This window comes from Cryptomeria japonica, chromosome 1, assembly GCF_030272615.1.
Source record: "Cryptomeria japonica chromosome 1, Sugi_1.0, whole genome shotgun sequence".
NCBI classification, from domain to species: Eukaryota; Viridiplantae; Streptophyta; class Pinopsida; order Cupressales; family Cupressaceae; genus Cryptomeria; species Cryptomeria japonica.
This window is the reverse complement of record NC_081405.1, coordinates 328444251-328471739: the sequence shown is the minus strand read 5'-3', so window position 1 is coordinate 328471739 and position 27489 is coordinate 328444251. Positions and strand designations below refer to the sequence as shown.

General features: G+C 33.8%; 1 protein-coding gene across 2 annotated transcripts in view; it reads left to right on the top strand.

The window, feature by feature from the left end:
• LOC131073144 (uncharacterized) overlaps positions 1-27489 on the top strand; it is a 307122-nt gene that overhangs the window by 211475 nt on the left and 68158 nt on the right. For both annotated transcript variants that reach the window (XM_058009527.2, XM_058009528.2), the window contains exon 5: positions 4109-4192. In XM_058009527.2, the coding sequence (XP_057865510.2) occupies positions 4109-4192 (84 nt within the window). The remainder of the gene's footprint in view (positions 1-4108; positions 4193-27489) is intronic.

Below are 27489 nucleotides of genomic sequence, written 5' to 3'. Positions count from 1 at the left end.
AAATTGTCAAGTTACTTGCAAAGTTGGGTCTCTAGAGCATCATTACAAGTTGTATTATAACACTTGCAATCCGATCTTTAAGACCCGACTGCAACTAAAGTCCCTTTGGTCGAGCGTTCTTGTTAAAGTCAAAATGGGTTTTAAGTCCAACACTACAAGTGTGTAAGTTTACCTTTCTAATGCAAGTTGCATTTCACTTGCAATAGGGGGGTCTTAAAACCCAATTGCAAGCATGTTATTACGATGACTTCATGAGTTTATCATTGCTCTTCACTTGTAATGGGGGTTTCAAGGCCCGACTGCAAGTTTGTGCCATCCTTGCAAAGTTTCTTTTACTTGCAATCGGGTTTCCGAGACCCTATTGCAAGCTTATCCTTTCCAATCATCACCAATATAAGGCCTCTTTTATGTGTAATTGGATCTTAAGGTTCCTGCTGCAAGTTTATATGCAAGCTCTTTTACTTGCAATTGGGTCTCCAAGACCTGATTGCATGTGTAAGTTTCAACATTTCTTCCCCATTTTGCACGTCCCAAATATGCAAGCTTGTATACTTGCAATCGGGTCTTCAAAACCCGATTACAAGTGGAAATGTAAAAGTTTTTCCCTATATTGCACTCGCATTCCACCTCCCAAGATCCGAAATTGGTCCAAAATGCACTCAAAAACACTTAAAAATGAGTCCCTAAGATCCAATTACAAGTGCAAACTTGTATTTTCCCATTACACATGTGAAGTTGCATGTTCGTTCTCCATAATTGTAAGTCAATGCTCTTGTTTTTCCACACATGTAATGCAGTCCTCAAAACCCGAAATTCACTTGTGAGCCCATTTTTGCATCAATTTATCCTTTCCCTTGTTAGTGTTGTTTGCACACACGATCTATCAAACCAACAAATCAAGGCATGGGCATTGTTTTATAACAATTTCATCTTGAATAAGGTGTTATGGGTTCTTCATCAATGAAAAAAAGAAGAGATACAACAGTAATTCATGGGGCAACCCAAGGGTCAATAATCCTTGTGAAGTCATCCAGTGACAAAATGAATCAAGCATTGGGAAAGAACATAACAAAGAGAAGAATTCCCCTCCTGAAGAAATAGTACTACCCCAAGCATGTGATATGGTTGAAATTCGTTGGCCAAGGACACATACTATCAAAGGTGGAAGTTCTTGTTCCGGTTCAAGATGCCATTCCGAAACCTGAGTACTTCAATCACAGAGTGTCTTATAATAGCATGAAGATCAAACAGAGGATAATGTAGATAGAGTCTTGTCTCTGGACACTTAGCTTCGATTATGAAATATCCCCAATCCTATGATGATAGAAAACAAGGAATATTTTGCTGTCCAAACTGTGTGTTATGCTGACAGAGTTTTCAGTTTGTAGTGGTCATCACACAAGAATATCTTATGAATAATCAACTTCTAATTGATTCGTCTTGATTGCTAGTTAACTAGGGATGCAAAAGCAACTATCTATTGATGATATATATGAAATTAGACCCAAGAATCATAACTAACAGCAACTGACATTATGACGAACAATTGTCATACACCCTCAGATAAACATGAATGTAGATGCAGATCAAAACTCCCTTTTTCATTTATTTCATTTGGCCTTCTAAAGGGCATTACATTGGCAGCAATAAGATCATATTCATGGACTGTTATTAAGACTACCTTTCAGACTTTCTGAGGACAAATATGTGCAACTAACCTAAACAGTCAGTCTGAAATTGCAATGAAATGATAAAGCAAATGGAACTTGGAATTAATCGCCTATCTTGACGTGTGAAGAAGCGAGCAATACCCTGCCATTTGATGCCTTCAATCTGCTAAATCAACCTGATCCTAAAATTGCCCTTACTGCCATGTGAAGGACTGAGCTAGAAAAGTTCAAATTGAATGCCTTGGAGTGTATTTGGGAGGATGAGCTAGAAAAGTTCAAATTTGGGCGTATTGAAAGTATTCAAACAATTGGCTCTGACTAGGGACAAGGATTGTAAAAGACATAGCAAGGAACCCAGACTTTCAAGTATAGGCCAGTACTTAAAATTCATTGGATTGCAGAGTTACAGAAAGAAGATAGGGCATTGCTTTGCAGAGGGGTGGAAGGGAGGGTGGGCACAAAGCAAAAATGAGCAAGCCAAAACTGGGAAACAAACTCATACTTATTTACAAATGTACATGGCAGGGAGACCCTGCCTCAAGGAATTTTGGAAAATGTTCATGCAAAGCCATTGACTGGTTGAGAGCTATAGCTGCGGGTGTGACATAATGACCAGTGAACAAAAAGCATCTACAAACTCATCTGCCAGCTTGCAATCGCCGTGAGAAGAGATTCAACAATAATGTTTTGTAAAAATTCTTCAAATGAAATGTTGAATCCAAAAAGCCACTTTGCATTATACACTTCTGGAACCAGCTAGAATACATTAGCATTGTGCCATATACGCTTATTAGAGTTTGTAGTAAATGAAATATCACCTTGCAGTGGATTAATTAAGGAATAAACCTAACCCCGAATTGGGCACTCTGTATAGAAATGGTAAAGACGGGTATCCTAAAATTCAACTGGATATTTCCATCTGAAAATGGGCCCAAAACATAAACACCATTGGATTCATTTACTTCAGCCATTGGCTCGTCCACCATTTCAATGTGTTCTTCAAAATAGAAAGACTCCAGAATAGGATGATTACTTACTTCTTTTAAGTATGCTTTGTCCTCATTGATCCTAAATATCTAGAATTTCGGTTGCATGTGTGACAGAATATCCATAGTTGATGATCTATTGTCATCAACATGTTTTCCAACATCTTCATGATTTGTTTCTTTGTAGGTTATATCTGACCATTCAATAAGGTATTCTTTGACTTCTCTATGTCTGAACTTCCCTTGATAGATATTGCAGCTGGAAAATTGAGCCTGTTTCCAAAAAAAAAAAGCTCTAAGACTAATTGTTTTCTAACCAAAATAAATAATAAATATGCATCGATCTGATGCCTCTTGTTAAGAACAAAAAATTCTTAATGCAGAACTTCTGCAACTAACAGAGATGCATGATATCAGAGGTTGCCAATCAACCCAACTATTCTGTAAGCTTAATCAGTACTACACGATCAAAAGAATCTCCAATGAGAAAAAATCCATGTTTTCTCATTTTTGGAGTCCCACTATAGATATAAACTTTGATGGGGATCCTCAAATCCGTTGCTTTGTTTCCATATATAAACTTGGCATCTACAACAAAGCCAGTTTGACTTAATATAGGTAGCTATCATGCCTTAACATTTTTTCTCTCCTTATTTATTTCTATTATCTTATTTGAGAGGATTCTTGTTCCTTGAAATTGTAGTGCACTGAATTATCTAGTTTGTGTTTTGAATCTTGCTGATTCAAATTAATATCTGATAGAATATGATTGGAAGTTATATATGGGTACATAAATTGGTATTATTGCTTCTAATTGATGTATAAGATAAAGTATGATGATCCTCTGTTCTTTACTGGTAGTTGAAAACAGACATTTCTTTTGAATTTAATGTTTATTAAGGCTTAGCTTATACATATAACATAAAAATGTGTTGACATGTGTTATGCTAATATTTCCAATTTGCATTTGCCTCCACTTAATGTGTGGGGATTTAGTTTGACGCTTCATTTGGGGAAGAGTTGATATATTAAAAAATCAGCATTGCTAGAATGTTTTAGCTATTTTGACAGTTGTTAGCTTTCTGCAACAGAGGGTAAATTATGAGCCTTATAACATGAGCTGTTTCATTACTAGGATGCTGCTAATGCAATTAAATTAATTGTTTGGATTCGTACAATGCATGCTACGTAGTTGCCCCTTGTAGCCTTAAGAATATGAAAATCCTAGTACAAAATGTTTAATGAAACACCAGATGGGGTAGTGATTTATTGTTTGAAAGATATTTGAGAACATCTGGTAATTTCCTTTCTTGTAGTTTGAAATTTTATTACTGGAACTAAAAGAAGAGGAATCAAGCTCCAAGTCATCATGACATTCAATTTGTGTCATTCACAATACAATCAATTTCTATTTTTGACATTTAACTGAAGCTGTAATGTTGACTTTTTCAGGTTCTACTTTGCACACCTGACATGATAAAGCTTTCACTCTGGGATGCAATGCACACCCAACAATCAGATCTAAAGAAAGTCGAGGTGGACCATCCTAGACACTCATGTATTTTTTCATATGCTATATAGTTATATATATGGCACAAAAATAAGGCCATTTCTGTTATCTGGATTCACTGCATCCTCATATTTGATTAATGGAAATATACCAATACGAGCAAAATGGTTGCCAGGAAAACACGTTTTGGTATCATTTTACAAACTACAAATGACCATACAAAACTATAAGGTATATATTATACTTTATCAACACCCATTGCCAAGCATTGATTGCAGCTCCCGAATTTGGCATGGATGCTTGCAAGCTCCTGCAAAGATTTTCTCGAAAAGCAAATTAGTCTTTTTTCCTAGATACGTTTCGTTATGGAAGAGGTGAACACGTATGGTTGATTTCATATTGACAATAGGAGATACTATGAATTCCATCCAAATAGGACATACTTTTGCAGCTAGTTTGAGTAGTGTGAAGCATAGCATGAGGCCCTAGAACTGATCACTTGCAGTAGTTATTGCTTATCGTGGTTCAAAATTGCCAATCAGTTAGTGACATAATTAGACAATTTTTGCACATGATTATAATGAAACACTTGAAGGCATTATGAAGAGGTTTGATTTTATCTATTATTGTTTGTACATGTCAAAGAGGATGGGGTAGTTGTTTAGTTTCTCTATGGATTTAATATTGATGGCTGAGATTTATAGTCGAGACCATAGTTCAAAAACGTGCAACTCAGCAAAAATTGGTAAACTCAAATATGATTGGAAGTGGTGACTTGACGACTTAAAAAATAATTATGCAAAATACTGTTACACAACATATCAAATAAGTCTAAACAACGTTGGAGAAGTGTTCTCTATTACATTTGAATACACAGAGTACAATATCACATCATAATGCAAACACTATAGTTGATAAATTGAAAATCATCTTAAAAAATTTCATATCGATGCAAGTTATGACAATTTACAATTCCTTCTTTCTTCTATACATTCTAGTTGATAATATGGTTCCTATTTCTCATAGTTGGCTACAAGTCCACCCTCGTACTAGAATGTTGTGGCATTAACCTTAGATTAGAAGGCTGTGGCTCCTCATTTGGCTCCATATCATCATCTCCCATGATATCATTTAATCCTACAGTTCCCAGTTTTGCTGCACCCCTCTTTGCTTCCCTCTCAAAATCAGCAATCTTGTATTTTGCAGACATGGGGCTTTCTTATCTTGTGCAGTCCTATCACTATATGGATCGTTCTCATTCAAGTCAATTTGCTGGAGTAGTTGTGTCCTTCACTTTCTTGTGTGAAGGCTAAGGTTGCATTGCACAAATATGAAGTCATTGAGGTGCTTTTGTGTTAGCTTGTTACAATTTTCATGTGAATGGCCTCAAATAAACCAATTGCACTCACATTTAGAAGCATTCCAAGATTAAGACAAAATGCAGAAGGCTAGCTTTTGAAGATTTGGGGCGTTTCCACCCCAATCTTCCCCACTAAGAATCTGCAAAGAAGATATTCAAAAATTTGAAAGCAAGCAACAATTGTAACTTCTAAAAAATGATTGTAAGTTATAAGTGAAGACTCCACTTTTTTATTGCCTTGTGCTATAATGTCCCCTTCCTAACTAGTTGAGTTGGTCGACCTTTAGCCTATCTAGTTGGTTCCCGTAGGCTAATGAGTTAGGGTTAGGGAACCTAGGAGACAATTTAATCCAATAGTTCGATAGCATTTGATGGTCAATTGAGCTTCCACTATTGTTATGAGCATAAGGCTGTAATGTCCCCTACTAGGTTTTTGATCAATTTTAACCATAATTAATCTATTTTCAAAATACTTATGACTTAAACTAACTTGATTAAGAGTCAAGACTTCCTTAACATGAATTATATCTGGAATGTTCTTTCTTTCTTTAGTCAATCAAGTACTTGTTATGTTACAATACAAAATAGTTAATCGTATTTTGATTTATTTATAAATCATTACATATTTACTTATTACTATTTATATAAATTATTACTAATTTCTAGAGGTATTATATTAGCATTTATTATTATTATCAATATCTATATTTATGATCGTTATATCATCCCTTACTTTGATTTGAGTATATGTATACATAAATAAATAAGTAAATTTAGTAATATCACCACCTATTATATAAATTACTACTGCTGCTACTTAAAACATTACTTGTTAGTAGTGTGTTTGGTGGCTGGTAATGGCAGACAGATCTGACATGTGTCAGATCTGGTCTGCCACTGCATATGAAATTAAGGATGACTGTTGTAGTTTATACTAATATTACAATTGCATAAAAAAACATCATCAGACTTCATATATTAAACATACGTATTAAAATATTCATTAATATATGTATTAAAATATTTATTATTAATATTCATTAATATATGTATTAAAATATTCATTAATACATATATTAAAATATTTATTAACTATATTCATTTACATATACATTTGTGACATCCCTATTTACTGTATTACATTGAACAATATTAACAGTGTTGGCAGCATACATACCAGACTTGGTAGGTTAGGCAGTTTGACCTGCAGCCTGTATTTTATCTCCTTCGATATTTATCAGACTTCCTCTTTCTCTCTTTCGATTTTTCTGTCTCTTTTAATAATTTGATGTGTGGGTTGAGAGCAGACTTCGTTCTCCTCTTTCTTCCCCTTTTGTGGATGAAAAGATTGCAAATATATATTTACATCACAAAGGGGTTTCCTTAAGAGACACGTCTTATACCTCCCCTTACGAATATCACACCTCTCCTTGACAATCGGTTAATCATACCAATAGTTGTGTCTTCATAATCAAATCGGTTTGAATAAAACAATCGCTGTCTGTCTTAATTATCATTTAATATCATCATCGGTGCTTTAGCAATGAGAGTGGTTGCCATTATCTATTGGTGTCAAGCGTTATTTCCTTAAACACTGATAACTCTAATTATTTCATTAGCAGCTTTACTGGACAATGCTTGGGAATAAGATGAAGTTTGGATCTCAAGGGTTCTAATATCGGTGTGGTTTCCCCATCGAAGACTTACATGGAGAGATGGAGAGAAGATTACCCTATTGCCAGCGTGGATATCCACCTAGTATCTATTTAAATTGCATCTTATCACTAGCTAATCTGTGATTAGTTACGGGTTTGTAATGCACGTAGACTTACTTATTATCTCTTAATTGTATGCCACGTTCATGTGTCATGCTCTTAATCGATGTTCTTAGGATAAGCTCCTTCTGTAATGTTCGTATTAATATCGCTGCCTTATAGAACTACTCTGTAATGTCCCCTATTGGGACTTTACTCAATTAAATTTACAATTAAGAATATGTAAATTAAGTTTATAATTTATGATGTATAAATTATATTTATAATATATTATTTATTTATTTTTTTTTATTTGAATATTTCAAGGATATTATTAATAATAAATATTAATATATATTAATTAAATAATAATATATTAATTGCATTAGTAATATTAATTGTATTAACAATATTAAATTCTATTAAAATGTGATTCACATATTACTAAATAATTTTTGTATGGTAATTTTCAATATTAATTTGTGGATAATAATAATAATATTTAATAATTAAATATTAATAGATATTAATAATAATATTTAATAATTAAATATTAATAATTTCAAATAATCATTTGTTGATTGTATTAGTTTATAATAATAATTGTTTCATTTAGATTATAAATAACAATCAAGGAGGGGACATGACAGTCCGCCCTTCCCAAATTTGCTTGTCCTCAAGCAAATGTTTATTTTAATTTCCTCAACTAAGTCATCTTCCAACATGAGTTTAAACAACACAAAGCATATACATGGGAAACATGAAGCATACACGTGGAAGGCACAGAGCATACACATGGAGAACACAAAGCATACATATATGCAAACACAGAGTATACACATGAATACACACATTGTGAAATTTCTTTCTTGTTATGAGTAGAAATACAAATCAACACTTGCTTGATGCAAAAAATAAACATCCAATCTAGTTTGTGATGTCCCCAACTCCGCAATCTAAAGAAAACATGTAAACAATAAATTTTAATGATAGATTAATTCATCTCGGGTATAATTAGTCAAAATTCATTTGAGTTCATTTGTTATCAATAAGTCAATTCCATATTTAATTCCTAGTGGGATAAAAGGGATAAGCTACCTTAGGATGCCCGTAGCGCTTATCAGGCCCAAGGACGGTACACACCCCCTTGGCCCTCCTGCCAGAAGCCCTTTGTCAACTGCAGTGGGTGGGCTACCTGACAGAGGCCTAGTTCCTGCTATCCCTGTTGCCTAATTCCTCTTTTATCTCACTGGGTTTGGATATGCAATTGTTTTATTCATTATCTTGGTAGTAACTTATATTATTAAGAATTTCAATTGGAATAAATGTAATGAGTCTGATTAGCCATATCGACAAAGAGGATAGATAGCACAATGTTTGGATACTTTCCTCAGGTATTAAATGGACTATGCTTAACTCCCTATTTGCCATTAATGAGAGAGAAGAGATTTAGACACAACGAGACGCCTGTGGCGCTTATCAGGTCCAAGGACGGTACATACCCCCTTGGCCCTCCTGCTAGAAGCCATTTGTCAACTGCAGTGGGTGGGCTACCTGACAGAGGCCTAGTTCCTGGCTTATCAGGCCCAAGGACGGTACATACCCCCTTGGCCCTCCTGCTAGAAGCCCTTTGTCAACTGCAGTGGGTGGGCTACCTGACAGAGGCCTAGTTCCTGGCTTATCAGGCCCAAGGACGGTACATACCCCCTTGGCCCTCCTGCTAGAAGCCCTTTGTCAACTGCAGTGGGTGGGCTACCTGACAGAGGCCTAGTTTCTGCTGACCTCATTGTTTTGTCTCTCTCCCACACTAGTGGTGAATGTGAAGTCTAAATTTCTTTAAGATTATACTGTTATCAATGAGACAATTCCACTATTTTAATTTGAATTACTCTGAAGTCATACCCATTCAATATCTATTTGGCTGATAATAATATATTTTAAATTCATCTTACAAGATAGAACCTTCGTTGCTTATCGGTCAGGGTACTTGCCTCTGTTCATTGACTAGAATAATTCGTTGATTCAATCTTACCCTTTAGGATGGCAAGATCATTGCTCTGATACCATTTGTAATGTCCCCTACTAGGTTTTTGATCAATTTTAACCATAATTAATCTATTTTCAAAATACTTATGACTTAAACTAACTTGATTAAGAGTCAAGACTTCCTTAACATGAATTATATCTGGAATGTTCTTTCTTTCTTTAGTCAATCAAGTACTTGTTATGTTCCAATACAAAATAGTTAATCGTATTTTGATTTATTTATAAATCATTACATATTTACTTATTACTATTTATATAAATTATTACTAATTTCTAGAGGTATTATATTAGCATTTATTATTATTATCAATATCTATATTTATGATCGTTATATCATCCCTTACTTTGATTTGAGTATATGTATACATAAATAAATAAGTAAATTTAGTAATATCACCACCTATTATATAAATTACTACTGCTGCTACTTAAAACATTACTTGTTAGTAGTGTGTTTGGTGGCTGGTAATGGCAGACAGATCTGACATGTGTCAGATCTGGTCTGCCACTGCATATGAAATTAAGGATGACTGTTGTAGTTTATACTAATATTACAATTGCATAAAAAAACATCATCAGACTTCATATATTAAACATACGTATTAAAATATTCATTAATATATGTATTAAAATATTTATTATTAATATTCATTAATATATGTATTAAAATATTCATTAATACATATATTAAAATATTTATTAACTATATTCATTTACATATACATTTGTGACATCCCTATTTACTGTATTACATTGAACAATATTAACAGTGTTGGCAGCATACATACCAGACTTGGTAGGTTAGGCAGTTTGACCTGCAGCCTGTATTTTATCTCCTTCGATATTTATCAGACTTCCTCTTTCTCTCTTTCGATTTTTCTGTCTCTTTTAATAATTTGATGTGTGGGTTGAGAGCAGACTTCGTTCTCCTCTTTCTTCCCCTTTTGTGGATGAAAAGATTGCAAATATATATTTACATCACAAAGGGGTTTCCTTAAGAGACACGTCTTATACCTCCCCTTACGAATATCACACCTCTCCTTGACAATCGGTTAATCATACCAATAGTTGTGTCTTCATAATCAAATCGGTTTGAATAAAACAATCGCTGTCTGTCTTAATTATCATTTAATATCATCATCGGTGCTTTAGCAATGAGAGTGGTTGCCATTATCTATTGGTGTCAAGCGTTATTTCCTTAAACACTGATAACTCTAATTATTTCATTAGCAGCTTTACTGGACAATGCTTGGGAATAAGATGAAGTTTGGATCTCAAGGGTTCTAATATCGGTGTGGTTTCCCCATCGAAGACTTACATGGAGAGATGGAGAGAAGATTACCCTATTGCCAGCGTGGATATCCACCTAGTATCTATTTAAATTGCATCTTATCACTAGCTAATCTGTGATTAGTTACGGGTTTGTAATGCACGTAGACTTACTTATTATCTCTTAATTGTATGCCACGTTCATGTGTCATGCTCTTAATCGATGTTCTTAGGATAAGCTCCTTCTGTAATGTTCGTATTAATATCGCTGCCTTATAGAACTACTCTGTAATGTCCCCTATTGGGACTTTACTCAATTAAATTTACAATTAAGAATATGTAAATTAAGTTTATAATTTATGATGTATAAATTATATTTATAATATATTATTTATTTATTTTTTTTTATTTGAATATTTCAAGGATATTATTAATAATAAATATTAATATATATTAATTAAATAATAATATATTAATTGCATTAGTAATATTAATTGTATTAACAATATTAAATTCTATTAAAATGTGATTCACATATTACTAAATAATTTTTGTATGGTAATTTTCAATATTAATTTGTGGATAATAATAATAATATTTAATAATTAAATATTAATAGATATTAATAATAATATTTAATAATTAAATATTAATAATTTCAAATAATCATTTGTTGATTGTATTAGTTTATAATAATAATTGTTTCATTTAGATTATAAATAACAATCAAGGAGGGGACATGACAAAGGCCCTCTTTTGGAGTGAGTTTGAGTTAGTCTTCCCATACTAGTTTTAGTAAGTTAGTTTTGAGCACCGATTGTTACTATTTTTAGTATTGTCAGTGGGTTCAATTTTGATGACTATCTCATCATTTTATATAGTCCGATGTTTTAAATAAAATAATGATAAATTATTAATTAATAGAGTTAAACTAAAGATTTACCTTCATCGTTATTTTAATTTATTTAATTAAGTACTATAAGGGGGCTAGCTATAAAGTGAAAAATAACTTATTTTAAATATATGGGCTCTTTATATTTAATGAGACTTTGGAGATGAATTTTATTAAATAAAGTGTGCCTGGAGAAAATGTTCAAACCTCTTGGGGAGTCTATAAAAGGCATTTGGGAGTTCAATTTCATTCATGATGAGTTTGATATATTATATTGTCACTTCTTTTGGGAGAGATTTCTCTTCTTTGATTTGTGAGGAACATTCTTCACATTATTGAGAGACATAACCCGGAGAATAACTTGGTGATTTCATTCAGAGGTCACAACTATGTACATTGGAGGAGATCTTCGTTTCAAATTTGCAGAGTTTATTGAATATCTGATTTGTAGAGGATGATGTGGGAGGTGATTTGAAGGGTTTTGTTATTGTTTATTACTAGTTGTACCTCCTTATGCCAGCCATACCATTCCTAGAGCTGAGACCTGAGGGTTCTAAGGTCGAAGATTGGGCTTGAGGATTTTAATCTGCATTCTTAGTGTTCATTATTCTCTGATAATCAGTTCAACACCCAAACGTACCATTTTGGAGTCATTTGGTTAAGTACCTAGGGTTTTCTGGACATTGTATATGCTGGTTATTGCTGTTGCAAACCTTTATTTCAGCAATCAGCAAATGGTTATGTTGAATTTAGATACTTAATATCATTTTATGATTTGGATTGCTCTTACATTTGACAGTTTTTGTAAAATTAAATCAGAAATTAATTCTGGAATTTTCAACCTCTTATATTTCTGAATTTCTTTAATTTTGAGTTGTTCATTTGCTTCATATTACTTTAATATCTGCATTTTATTTGGCATCTCGAAAACATTGCAAAAATACTCATAAACTCAAAGCACATTCCAGAAAACTAAAAAGACAGGCAAAAGAGGGCTGCATATTACAGTGGTATCAGAGTCGTGTATCCTGTCATCTTGGAGGGTACAGCATGACAGAGGAGTGATATGTCTGGTCTGTGAACACCTTTTGCACTATATTATTGCCAAAACAAGTTTGCTTCAAATTTAGTTGCAAAAGAACAAATGGCTTTAGATAGATAAAATACAAAAAATATGGGTGACAGAAATGTAAGAGATCCAAGAGAAGAGAGGTTTTTGGATTTGTTGGATACCTTGGTGAGAGGACAACAAGCTATGAACAAAGAGCACAACAACAAAATAAACGTTTGGAACTATAAACAAAAATGATGACTTGACAAATGGCGATAAATATTGTTGCAATAATAATGGAGGTAACTATGGAGTCAACAACGGGGGCAATAATGGCCAAGGAGAGAACTCGGTACATGGTGGATTTCTAAATCAGACAACCATCAATTTGAGGCCACTTATGCCTACTTTTCCACCTACGTCACTAGCACCAGGTTTCAGTGAGCCTCTGGTAACAGATTTGCAGGATCAATTCAGGCATGATTTGGAGAGTGGAGGTCTTGAGTTCCAAGCTGCTATATCATTGAGGGACAACATTGATGTTAGAATGAAGCATAAACCCCACACTAGTGACAGGACATAGAACTATGATATATGGAAGGTGAGAAAATTGACCCACCCTTATTATGATGGTTTAGGGAAGACTCTATCTAGATCTTGTGTAATGTCCCTTGCCAATTCTGATGAAGAATTTCAGACTTCTAGCCCTTTGAAGGAATTATGACAAACACTTTGCTTATGACTAATATTAAACTTCAGATTTGGCTTAACATTAAGACCTTGTGTTTATAAATAAAATGGCTTGCAAATCATAGAACAATGGTCTAGGGTGATAATGCAACTATGATACTAATGACAATGGATTAGTATGCAGAAATAAAGATAAAAGAAGATTGTAATTAGGACAAACAGTTGGCATACATCATAAGACAATGTCTAGATGACAAGAGACCTTATCACTCCTTCATTTGGGAAATATGCCCATTACATCCAATCAATAAATGCCCAAACACCTGACACTTAAGTACTGATTTGTCTGAAGATATATGGCAGCCAACAATACATACAAACTACTGAAAATATAATGAAATTGTAAGGCCAAAGAACCTGGTATAAATCACCTTGGTGAAGCGATGAAGAAACAAGCAATATCCTCTATCAAGTGCCTCCAATATGCAAGATTGAACCTCCTTCTATGGCGTCCCTGCTGCTGCAAGTGGAGGACTGAGATGTTGATGTAGATGGCAGTATAAAACTCCAGAATGCGCCCAAACTGATCGGTCACAATGCTACATGATAGCGCCTTACTGATTTGCAGGTTCAAAGGCTTATGCAAAGTGATATCACCCAAATCGATGGGTTCTTTCTATGCACAGGTCCGTCTGTTCAGACCACTGATTTGAGGTTCTATTGTCACCAAAGTTCATTCAAATAGCCTCAATGAAATCGCCTTGCTCCCTAAGTGACATCGCTGTCTTCCAACTTGTGATTTAATGCATCAATAATGAGTAATTAGCCAAATCGAGGGTTTGGAGAAGTCTGCACAATTTCTGATATGTCTGCAATACACTTCGATTTCACTTCTGAGTCTCCCTAATGATATCGCCCTCATCTATAGACAATGATGCTGCTGACAAATAGTGATGACTTGAGTCTAACATGCCTCTATGACAAATCGTGGCACAATAATTTCTGAAGCAATCTCCAAACTGCGAATCTTCTAATTAGCTCTATATGAGAAGCTGAGTGCTCCTCACTCTCTTAGAAATCCTTCAGAGGGTCTTTCACCTCCTCAGTTATGCTGACCAATAGGGAGGTATCGTTCCCCAAGATCTTCTGCGGACAACCTGCGTCTCCACAACTCTTCAAGAGATAACATAAACAGCTGATGCTCAACATGTGTTTCCCCTCTTCTATTTATTCATTACATAATATGTCACAATCACCTTCTAGAAGATAAGGTTAGGTACACTTTATATTATTTGATTAAACATGTTATTTTAATGTACCTTTAATTTATTAATTAAATAAAATTCACACGTCTCCTGATACGTGTTATCTCCTTATAACATCAAAATATCAAATAATAAAGAGATGTGAAGTCACCAATCACCGCCATGTCGACCCCCTAAACAACTCCTTGGCCTACAAGGGTCAAAATAGGCCAACCTCGACACAAGTGCACGTGCTAAGGAGTAGGGGACATTACATCTTGGGTTCATAAGGTAGACACTTATTTCTAGCTCAATCCTATCACAAAAGAAGAGGCCATTAAGTATGCAACGATATATCTTGATGGCATTGCACATGAGTGGTGGCATCATGGGATGATCACTGTGGGACATGATAGGATTGCTTCTTATGCAGATTTTATAGAGACGTTGATTGAAAGATTTGATAAGAAGGATCCAGAGCTAGATTTTGTAATGTCCCTACTAGTTAGAGATCAAGTTCCTGCAAAACAAATTTGTTAGAATACCACAGACATATAAATATATAACTGATCTGAATTACAATCTAACTTTAAAATACTTAATTAACATAATCATAATTTTTATCTAATAAAAAGGATATGAATGCCATACGAAAGTATGTCCTCAGGCGGCCGTGAAGCTTGCCTTCTTGGAACCCATCTTGGTTCCAAGCCCTTCTTGGAATCCATCTTGATTCCAAGCTCAACCAAGCCATACATATGCATATAGATGTTCAGTATATATACTGCCCTAGGGGTTATCATAATCCCTCCTTTAGACTAAGGGAGTTTCCCCCCTATAGCCTCCATCATGTAATCATATTTATAATACATTTTTTGCATTTTATTACTATTTTCCATTCCATAATCCACATTTACATATTCCTAATTTAACATGTATTTCCTAACATATATTCAGCAAAATATCTATTATCCAAAATTCATATTTATTTATTAACGTATATTCCTAACTATTCATTGAGATGTATTTATTAACATCTAAGAACCATTCATTAACATATGTAATAAAATGTTCATTACTTATATTCATCAACATATGTATTAAAATATTCATTATTAGTATTCATTAATATACGTATTAAAATATTCATTATTAACATTCATTAATATACGTATTAAAATATTCATTAATATATATATTAAAATATTCATTAATATATATATTAAAATATTCATTAATATATATTAAAATATTTATTATTAATATTCATTAATATATATATTAAAATATTTATTAACTATATTCATTTACTTATACATTGGTGACATCCCTTACCTATCTATACCCACCGTAGCAGTTTCCAATCTGCAGTTCCTAATTGCTTGCACACAATGATGGACTGCTGTTCCAGATATGACAATAAATATATGCAAGGTCTGGTTGCCTTTACTGATTTCTGCCTTTATCTTTTATGCAGCTTCCATGTGCCTTCATGGCAATCTCCTCCTTACAGCAAACCGAACCGGATTATAAAGAAGAAAATACCCATTTCCCCGTGCCCTTTCTAAAGAGATACACACCCTCCATATATACGATGGTAAGGTTGCCCCACTAGAGATATGTCTCTTCATTATGATGTTTCTCCTTAAGCAATCACATTCTTCCTTGACCATCGGTTAATTTGATATAGTTGTCTTAACAACTCCTCACTTTCTTAATCACTACTGTCTAATCATTTGATTTGTATCCTTTCCCATACGTCGATAGAAGATCGACTCATGCGATATTTGCTTTCCACGAAATGTTGATGTTCAGGGAACAATCTCTGACAACAGCAGTTTATATATATTTGATTTAATAATCAACTTTATTTATTGATTAGGATGAGTGCTATTCTATTGTTTTTTTATTGAATAGTTGTTTTTCTGAATTCTATTTATTATTATATTTGTTTTCTAATTACTTTATTATGTTTTGTCAATAATATAATATTGTAAAATTTATATTATTATTTGATAAATAAGAAATTAATATTAATATTTAAATCATGTTCATAAATAATATTTAATTAATGAATTTTAAATAATCAGTCATTGGTAATTATTATTATTAATTAATAATAATAATTTCTTCATTTAGGGTCTCTCTCTTTCTCTCCGTATATATTTAACGATCTAGGAGGGGACATGACACATTTCAAAGAATTGGCATAGCTAAAGCAGTGGGGTTCAATTGATACATATATTGTTGATTTTCAAAGACTTGTAGTGTTAGTCATTGATATATCAAAGAGAAGACTTATGGTCCTTTTTATGGATGGGTTGATAGATCCATTTAGAGGTTGGATTAAGGCTTCCAATCCACCTACTCTACAAAAAGCCATTGAAAAGGCTAGAGACATGGAGGCTTCTACTTCTAGAAGAAAATTTTAGTCTAAGGGATTCTCTCATAAGGACAAAGATAAATTTTTTTTCAAAGGGATTCATATCAGCCACATAGTGATTCAAACAGGTTGGATAGTGAGTAGTTGAATGACTTCAAAAGGAGGAAATTGTTCTTCCATTGCAAAGAATTTTGGGACCCATCAGATTAGTGCAGTATGAAAGCAAAGGGCAAGCAGTTGGAGTATTTTTCTGTTGAGGAATCTGCATTAGAAAAATAAGATCAGCAATCTGATTCAGAGAGTAGTGAAGAGGAAAATACATTAGAAGAAGAGCCCAAGGATGATAGTATCATTGCACAACTTAGTAGTGCTCAAAAGGCAATCACTTTTAAGGTGAGAGGTGTAATATAGGGGCAGCGAGTAGTTGCTTTAATTGACATAGGAGCTACATGTAATTTCATTGATGAGAGCATGATGGATTTAGGGTGATGGTAGCTAACGGGTATAAGCTTCATTATACTTGTAAGATTTCACATTTGAGTATACAGTCGGGTGATTATGATGTAATGTCCCCTAATTGGAATTGGTCTAATTTAACCATAATCAATCTATTTTCAAAATACTAATGACTTAAACTAACTTAATTAAGAATCAAGTCTATCTTACACAAGTCAATTCTGTGATATTTGATCTTTCTTTAGTCTATCAAGTACTTGCTAACTTACCATATTAAATAACCAATCTTATTCTGGTTCATATAAATCCTTTACGCATTTATTAATTATTATTTCTATAAATTATTGCGTGATATTACAAAGTGATTTCTAAAGTATTATGTAACCTTAACTATTATATTAATATCTATTATTATCAATATCTATTTTTACACATCATTATATTACTCTTATTCTGATTTGAGTGTATATATGAACGAAATAGTATTATCAATTATTTATGGATTACTAGTATCCTTTTATATTATTACTATACACCTAAATAGTATTACCAATTATTTATGGATTTACTAGTATCCTTTTATATTATTACTGTACTATCACCACATAAAACAATCCTAATTACTAATGTGTTTAGGGGCTGATATTGGTAGACAGATCTGACGCATGTCAGATCTGGTCTGCCACTGACTTGATATCCTTATTAAATATATTGCACTCTATGTTAATATTTTCATTAATATTAACCTCTGCATGGGAACATTATTTCATACAGTAAAAGTATATCCCCACGCATACCATCAAGGTCAATACTATTCTGGTGTTCTGATTGGTGGTTCCCCATCATATGTATCCCCTTGTAAATCTGTCTTTGAATTATTTATTCTCTTTATAATTTATATACACATTGGCTGGTGTATGTACGTTAGATCCTCCTCTTCCATACCATCCTTATTATTCCTCCTTAACTCAGTGATCTGTTTTTATATCTGCTTCTTTGGTTTGGACAGATGTGACTCTTCCCTAGAGTAATACCCTTTGATACAAACAGATTATATTTGCTCCCAATGAATTGCACCTCTCGGTCACTCCTGATACTTTATTAATCTTTCTTTTATAAAACTTAATTGCTGTAGCTTTTAACGTTGTCAAGTTTACATGCCGCTGTTAGTTCTTCCGACGATAAACTCATAAACGCAACTCTCCTTATATTGACTTATCGCTGCCAATCTAGGGGCGGCTCCAAAACACCACTTTTTATCGCTGGCAATAAATATCTCCTGGACGATAGTTGACAGCTGTTTGATTAGAAATCACTACTGTTATACATCTCTCTTAATCACTTTGTTATATATGATTATATCGGCTATTTGCTCAGGCTGATCGTATCCACAAATGATGAATAATAAAATCCCCGATGATCCCCCTTCAATGGGTAATGGTTCTTAGCGGTGCATCTCTTCACTCAGAATATCCTTCCATGTTCGTGGCCCTTCCCAAATGTTAATCGCATCCTTACTCGTCATTATTGGATGAGGATGACATTGATTGGATTATTCGTTGTTTTTAATGGATCGTTCATGAGCCTTAGGCATTACACCCCATTTTCCTACTATGCTACGTAGCTTTCCTTCTCTCCTTTATACATGTATTAGTAAATGTTGCGAAGGCAGACAAATCTGACATTGGTCTGCCATTATGTGTTTATTAATAATTATTTACTAGTAATTAATATTGGTTGCAAATTAGTGTTTTATTTAATAATTTATTATTATTGAGATAAATGGTTATTCATTATTTATTAATATATCGTTGATAGAAATAAATGGATGATTAATCAGTGCTAAATAAGTGTATTGATATTTAATTTGTATGTTTATTATTTTGTATTTTAATTTTATTATCATCATTTATTATTAAATTATATTTCAAAGTGGGGACATCACAGATTATTAAATCTGTATCTTACCCTTTTACAAAGAATGATTGTCAATGAAACTCTAATCCATGAAGGCAACCTTACAATAAATCTGTAATGTGAATTAGCAGCCTGATTTAATTTCATTTCTTGTTATATGTATGTGCAATCTTATGTACAATAGAATCTTGAGAAACAATGCCACTCAACATAAACCAATATCAACCTGAGCCTACAATGAACTATTATCTTGTTCAATAGATTTCCAAGTGTTTGACAAATTTCTCAGTAAAGAATAGCAAATATTTTGTTGGAATCTAGATCGGAATATATATTAATTAAATAATTATTTAATAAATAAATAAATTTCAAATAATCATTATATTAATTAATAGTAATACTTGCCTCATTTAGGATATATATATAACGATCAAGGAGGGGACATGACATATGAGTTGAGATAATTTCTATGATGTTGATATGGGGGACAATGATGTTATTCTTGGTATGACATGGATGTTTGTCACTTTTAGAATTCTCTTTCAACTTACAAAAGTTGGAAATGTGATTTGAACATAAAGGGAGGAAAGTGATACTCGGGGGACTTTTAGATAAAGGGCCTAGAGTGGTATCACTTAAGAGGATGGAGTTGTTTATTAGACATGATCAAGTAGAGTGGGTAGTAGTGTCTCATCATGCCAATAGCTCTTGAATTTTCAGATCAACAAAAGAGTTGTTATCATCCAGATGTTCAAAAGTTGCTATCTAAGCATAGCAAGGTGTTTGGGAGTATCCCCCATGGAGTTCATCTTTAGAGGGGAATAGAGCATGTCATTGAGGTAGAGGAGGGAGCCAAACTAGTAATCACTACTCCTTATTGGCATCCTAAGAGGCATATGAATAAAATAGAAAAGGCAATTAAGGAGTTACTAGAAATGGCACACATAAGACCTAGCAAGAGTCCTTTTGCATCAGCAATAGTATTGATTAAGAAGGATGGAACAATGCAAATGTGTACTGATTACAAGGCCTTGAATAAAAAGACAATCAATAACAGGTATCTAATTCCCTGGAAAGTTGAGTTGATTGATGAATTGCATGGGGCTAGGTACTTTTCTAAGATTGATTTGAGGCTAGGGTATCATTAGATTTGAATGCGGAAAGAGGATATTGAGAAGACTTCCTTTAGGTGTCATTTTGGGCATTTCGAGTTTTGGTAATGCCCTTTGGTTTGACGAATGCTTCGGCTACTTTTAGAGTTGTATGAATCAAGTGTTCAGGAAACAATTAGGAAATTTGTTTTGATATTTTTTGATGACATCCTAATTTTCAGTAAGTCTTTGGAGGAGCATATGAAACATCTTTAGGAGGTATTAGGCATCTTAGAGAGTGAGTCTCTATATGCAAAGCAGTCTAAATGTGACTTCGGGATGACATAGCTTCTTTATCTTTGTTACATCATCAATGTAGAGGGAGTTGTTGGTGTGTTTTTTATGCATGTGCAACTCAGAATAAAATACCCAGAGATATCCTATTCTCTCTTGATCAAAATCCTCAATGTGCTAAAGAGATTGACTGTGTGATCACAAAAAACGACTCCAAGGTTCTAGATTCAATGCAGAAAGTCTCAATTGGTTCCTTGTGAAAATGTTGGTAATCTCAAGGGGGACTTACATAATTGTTCAAGGAGTGAATCGATCAAAAGATTTTGTTGATTCCTCACTTGTGAAAATGATTTTGCAATAAGTTCTTTTCAATCCTACTTCTCTCTAGACTTGCAAAGAAAAAGGCTAAAGGATGAGGGTTTAGGAAGTTACTTCTAATCTTACGCTAATCCAATGAATTCAGGAGATGGAAATCGCAAAAGTGGAATTAAAACCAATTCTTGCTTCACCAAATTCAACAACTACACAAGAATGTTTCAATCTTCCGAGGAAATCAAAACATTTGCATATCACCCATATTCACCAACATTTTGAACAACGAATATAGCAATAGAAGTTAAGTTTTCATTTACTGGTTCAGGCTAACTTTGCACGATAACTAAAAATCATCCAATTATCAAAAATATGAACACATTATTTCACATTGAGCAATTCTATCAAATCCTTCATTCATTCTAACAACTTGGAAATGAAATCTATTCTATGGAGAGCCAAGAAACCATGCTAACTTGCAAAAGCAGACAAAATTCACCAACAATTGAACAATGAATGTCTTAGGCACTTGAGAAGTATTATTACAAATTTACAACAATTTCTCAGAAATCTCTCCCTTTACAAATGAGAGGAGGGTTTATATAGGCACCCAGTTACAAAGCAATGGCCCAAGTTGATCCAAGATAAACAGGCAATATTAACAGATAAAACCCTAATTAGGGTTAATTGCAAAAAAACTCTTTCTGGCCAATGAGAAAATTACAACACTTTGGATAACCAATGAGAAAACAGGAGTTGCTTGTTGAGTCTAGTTCATTGCACCTAGACATGTTTGACTTGGAACCCTTGGATTGATTGATTGATGACTAGGATGCCACCTCAACTTGCCTTGCGGATTTGATTCCCCATAGGCAATATCTCTTGATACTCTACATCGTTCCAATTGCATCATGTGATGAAGCATACTCTGGAATGATTAACTCTTCTGAAATTCCTTGCCTTGGACTTGTAAGGTCGATGTAGAGCCTTTCATCCTTAGATGACTTAATCTTCGTGAATCTCTTGATGAAGTGTGAGTCCTGTTGTGACCTAATCACACATCACCCCATTCAAAATGGGGACCCCCTACTTTTTAGGCCCTCTTGCTCTTTTGGCTTTTGTTTGTCGGGTCTTTTTGCAGCAGTCTCAGTAATCTCTTTGCTTCACAAGTGTTTGGGGGTTAGTTTGATCAAGCCTGCAAGTCATTTGACTAAATTTGGCCAAGTCTAGGACTCGTTTTGTTAGTTTTAGGGTTTTTTGCTTTAGTCCTAGATTTTAGGGTTTTCAAAAATTGAACATTGCATTGGAATGATGACCCTTTTAGGAACCTCCCAGTGAAATTTGAGTGAATTCTAAGAAACTTTCTATTTTTAGAAAGTTCCTATTTTTTAGGGATTTCACTGCCTCTCGAAGTGGTCTAATTTCACCGAAAATCAAACTTACTATTTTTAGTAATTTCTATATTTAGTATGTTTCTAGTTCTAGTAAGTCCTCCCGCATCATGTTTTGCCCTAACATTGACATTCTGAAACACTTTCTATTTTTGGAAAGTCTATTCTGACAGGTTCCTCATAGGCAAACACTGAAGACTAAGCATTCTTGAAGATTCATGTCATGTCCCCTCCTTGATCGTTATTTATAATCTAAATGAAACAATTATTATTATAAACTAATACAATCAACAAATGATTATTTGAAATTATTAATATTTAATTATTAAATATTATTATTAATATCTATTAATATTTAATTATTAAATGTTATTATTATTATTCACAAATTAATATTGAAAATTATTATACAAAAATTATTTAGTAATATGTGAATCACATTTTATTATTAATAGAATTTAATATTGTTAATACAATTAATATTACTAATGCAATTAATATATTATTATTTAATTAATATATATTAATATTTATTATTAATAATATCCTTGAAATATTCAAATAAAAATAAATAAATAATATATTATAAATATAATTTATACATCATAAATTATAAACTTAATTTACATATTCTTAATTGTAAACAAAATTTATATATTTAAATTAATTAAATAAAATAATAAATAAATTCCAAGAAATTAAGTAAGAATAATTATTATTAATTATTTATATATCAATAAGCAAAGAATCAACACCAACACTAGTATCTGATTAGCTGTGATATAGTATCGTGTCGAGGATCTACCAAGAAGGGAGGAGGTCGATAGTCAATAAACATTATTGACATAATGATTGCAAGTATCTATGCGTAACAACTTATTGACGGTATTGACAAAATCCTAGCATTTGAATATATGTCATGACCCTACCGTGAGGAGTAGATGCAGCATAAAGGAAATAGAAAATCGCCTTGATACAAGACTTCACGGGTTTCCAATCAAGAGGCTATACCAGCAACCAGCCACAGAATATATCGAATAACAAGTTTGATTAAGATTAGTTAAGGGAAAGATTAATTCCATAAGATGTGGTTGGTTAAGAAGCAAAAGGTATGAAGACATGTCCCAACCAGATGCAAACGATTGCCCCTTTGAAAGAGACGTGCCTCTTCAAGAAAGGGGAAGGTATAAATAATCCAGATCAGTCTCCAAGAAGGGCATGGAGGAACAGGAGAAAAGAAACATTAAAGTAAGAGGGAAGCATTCCGATATAATGAAGGAATAAGAATAAAAGCAGACATAAACATACAGCAGATATAATATAAAGACATAAATATACTATCACAACCGATGTGAATATATTATGGAGCAGATCTGAAATATGCAGCAGTGATCTGTTAGTTAAGGACCAAGGACATTTTTGAAGGTGGTAACTATAGGAGGGGACATAACCCTTCTTTAACAATTAAAGTCTATATAAGGAGGAACTCCAATCGAAGAGGAGAGGAGAATACAGAATATTGAACACCTAGCAAATAATCAAATCAGACTATAATTTGTAATATTCCAATTCACTGTGGTAATGTAAAGGTTATTGTTTAGTTTTATATATGAATTTATACGTATATCTCTGTTATAGATTAACAAGCATTAAAATATACATGACACCACTACAACAGTCAGTCACAAAGGTGTAAGGAAGGAATCTGCATTAAGGGAGAAATTATTATATATAGTCTGTGATTATAAAAGGAAGTCAAGTTGCATCACTGATGAGCACCATCAATCACATTAGATCAGAACTGTTATTAAATTACAGGCAGTGACATCCTTGTTCTTGGTGGTATGCATGGGGACATGCTTAATATATGAAGCACGGTAATGTTCTTACACAAAATTTATTAATAATATAATAATAGAATGATTATAATTATTATAATATTTTATAAGAATAGGTAATTGATAAATAGATAACTAATAGACATATAAATGATTTATAATATAATATAGTTCATTTATGTCAAAATCAGATTAAAGATTATATATAAACATATAATGTCTTAATGAGACACAAATTAAAATAATAGATTATAAAACTGAAAGAGCTAATTAGATAATGAACAGTAAGAAGAATTATGAATGACAAAAAATTAATTACCTAGTATAGGGGATGAACAATTTTATAATTGATAATCTGATTGAACTATGAAATATCCCTGATTTGATTCATGGTTAAGATAGATTTACTTCCTAATCAATCTAGTTTAAGTCATAAGAATATGGAAATAGATTAATTATGGTTAAATCAGGGCTAAACCTAGAAGGGGACATTACAATTCATCTAGATCCGGAAAGCCCAAAAGCAGGAATATCCACCTCTATTCCTGAAATGGCATCCTGAATTTGGAAAGCCCCAAATTGGCTAAGTCTAGAGAAAGCAATGTGAAAATTCCTTGATCAAGTGATTTTGGCACCCATGTCTCAAGTAGGGCCCTAGATCCAAGTCTCCATGGAAAATCCAAAAGGCTTGAAATTCCATCACCAGGCCAATCATCGCCCAAGTGGAGTGGCAGGGCGCCAAGTGATAAAGGTCATGGAAAAAAAAAAATTGCGAAATTCCTCCTTGATAGTGAAATAGCACCCAGGTCTTGAGTAGGGTGCTCAAACAAGTTCATGGAAAATGAAGAAAATGGAAAATTTCTTGCCAGGGGCATTTAGCATCCAAGTGGAGTCGTCTGGCGCTAAAGTGGGCAAGTCATGGAAAATTCCCAAAATGCAGTATTCCTCCCTGAAGTGAAAACAATGCTCATGTGCCAAGGAGGGCGCCAAAGTGGTTAAGGCATGGAAAGTTGGAAAGATGCCAAATTCCTTGGCAAAGGTAAAATGGCCTCCATGTCTCGAGAAGGGTGCTAGTTGAGTTAGCCATGGACAAAGTCAAAAATCACAAAATTCCATCACAAAGGTGAAATGGCACCCAAGTATGAAGAGGGGCACTAGGAGAGGGGGGTCGTGGAAATCTTGAAAACTTCAAAATTCCCTCTCCAAGCCCAAATAGCGCCCAAGTATGGACAATGGCGCTAAAAGGGGTATGCCATGGAAAATGGATAAAATGGAAAATTCCATAATGAAGAAAGGCGCCAAAATGAAGTTAACAAGGAAAAGTGTGAAAGTTAGAAATTCCTCTATCAAAGTGAATTCTATGCTCAAGGTCAATTGAAGTCAAGGATTGAAAATTTTCCAAGGCAAAGGAAAAATTGAGGGTCAAGGATGGAAAAGCAATAAATCCCCTTGGGAAAAAAAATTCATCAAATCTCATCAAAATTTCAAAGTTTTTGCAGATTTAGACTCATGAGAGAATTCTCTCTCTCCTAGACCCGCGACCTTAATTTTAGGAAAGTTCATAAAAAATAAGAGGTGGTGGAAAATTGTTGAAAACCTCTTCCAAAGTGAGGAAAGCTGAAAAAGCTTCAAGAAAAACTTTCCTAAGTCAAAGATTCCCTGTCATGAAATTTTCTCTCCTAGGGCTTGTTCCACCAAATGGATGGATAAAGTGAATCTCAAGTGAATCTTCCAAAATCCCTCCAAAATTCAAAAAAATGTAAAGTTGGTGAGTTGGTAACATAAGAAAGAAAGAATATTCCAAGTCATAACGCACAACTCAAAGCATTAAATAAAATTCCATTTTGGAACTTAATGATGATGGTGGAACCCATTTGCATGGCGTGTTGGTAAGGAAAGTATGACGCATAATTAATATGATTGCCAAATTTGATTCTTGCCAACTTAGCAACATGTTGAGAGGAATTCTATATAAACGCACAAGCACAATTCATTCTTCACGTGGGAATTTGGAGAAAGAAAAGTTGGAGAGAAAGCGCAAGAGGTCAGACTTGGAGAATATTTTATTCTTTTCAGGAAGCTTTGTTCGCTGGAGTGCTAATTTATTCCTGAGATGGCTGAATTAAGCAAAGTGGCAACTATTACCAGACAAGCACAGATAAAAGATGAGATGAAAGGCTTCCTTTCGGAGTCAAAGATGGTATCCAAGTGGAAGGAGATCAGTTATACAAATTTAGGAACATTCAACATGAATCAGGATGTTTGGGATAGTGGGACATAATCCATCACCTATTGCTGCTAGGATTGTCAGAAGTGGAATTGTTGTGGCAGCTGGTTTTCCTCCAATTTAATGTCTAGAGTTGATCTTAAAGTGTGCAAAACATAACAACCCAGATAGAAGAGCTATTTTGACAAGTGGCAAGCGCTTGGCCAATTTGACTCTGAAGACTATTGGAGAAACCTTTGGAATTCCTTCACACCATTCCATGACCTACAAGACTCTCAAATGGAGCTGAAGCAGTATACGATGCAAGTTTTGACAGATGTGTGGAGATCATTAACAAGGGTTGGTTGTAGAAGCCTAGGCCTCACATCTCCCAAATGCCTAAGATGCTCACCATTTTTGAATTCAAGAAGGATTATGTGGATCTAATCATGATGTTAAGCAGAATAATGGGGTGTCCACATACCATAAATTTCGAGCCATGGATGTTTTTCTACATTGGCGAAGTCATGAATGCCAATGGATTAGTGGACTGGGCCCAGCTAATCAGCCATTATGTTCATGAGCAGCTGAAATATCTGAAGGAGAGGAAGACCCAATCCTTCTATATGAGCTCTTACGTGATTTATTCACTTGCAAGGATGGTTGGCTTCGATGGTTTGCCGCAAAAAGGAGTCATGGGTTGCGGACCAACACAGCTAAAAGTTCATGAAAGTTATCCTCAGCTACACCTCTACAACACTGATTCTTTCAAACTGGCAAATGACACTTTTTCTATGTACTTGGCTAGATTTATGTAGAACGAACTTCACAAAAGAGTGTCGCTTGAGGCCAGAGCTTTGGTGCAGAAATTTGGAGCCACATTCTTGTAGTTTCCAAAATTCACTTATATTAGGACGTAGGGATTCTCCTTCCAGCCGTACAAATTACCGAGATATCCATTGGACAAACTGGTGTTGCTGGAGCTTATAAGGCAATTGACAGCCTATGACCAAATTCAGAAGAAGAAAAGAAAGTTGTCTATTGAATTCCCAGTTGTTCTCAATGATTATGTAGAAGTATGCCCGAACTTGGTAGCAGTTGAGAAAGCAACAGAGGAAATGACATTCTA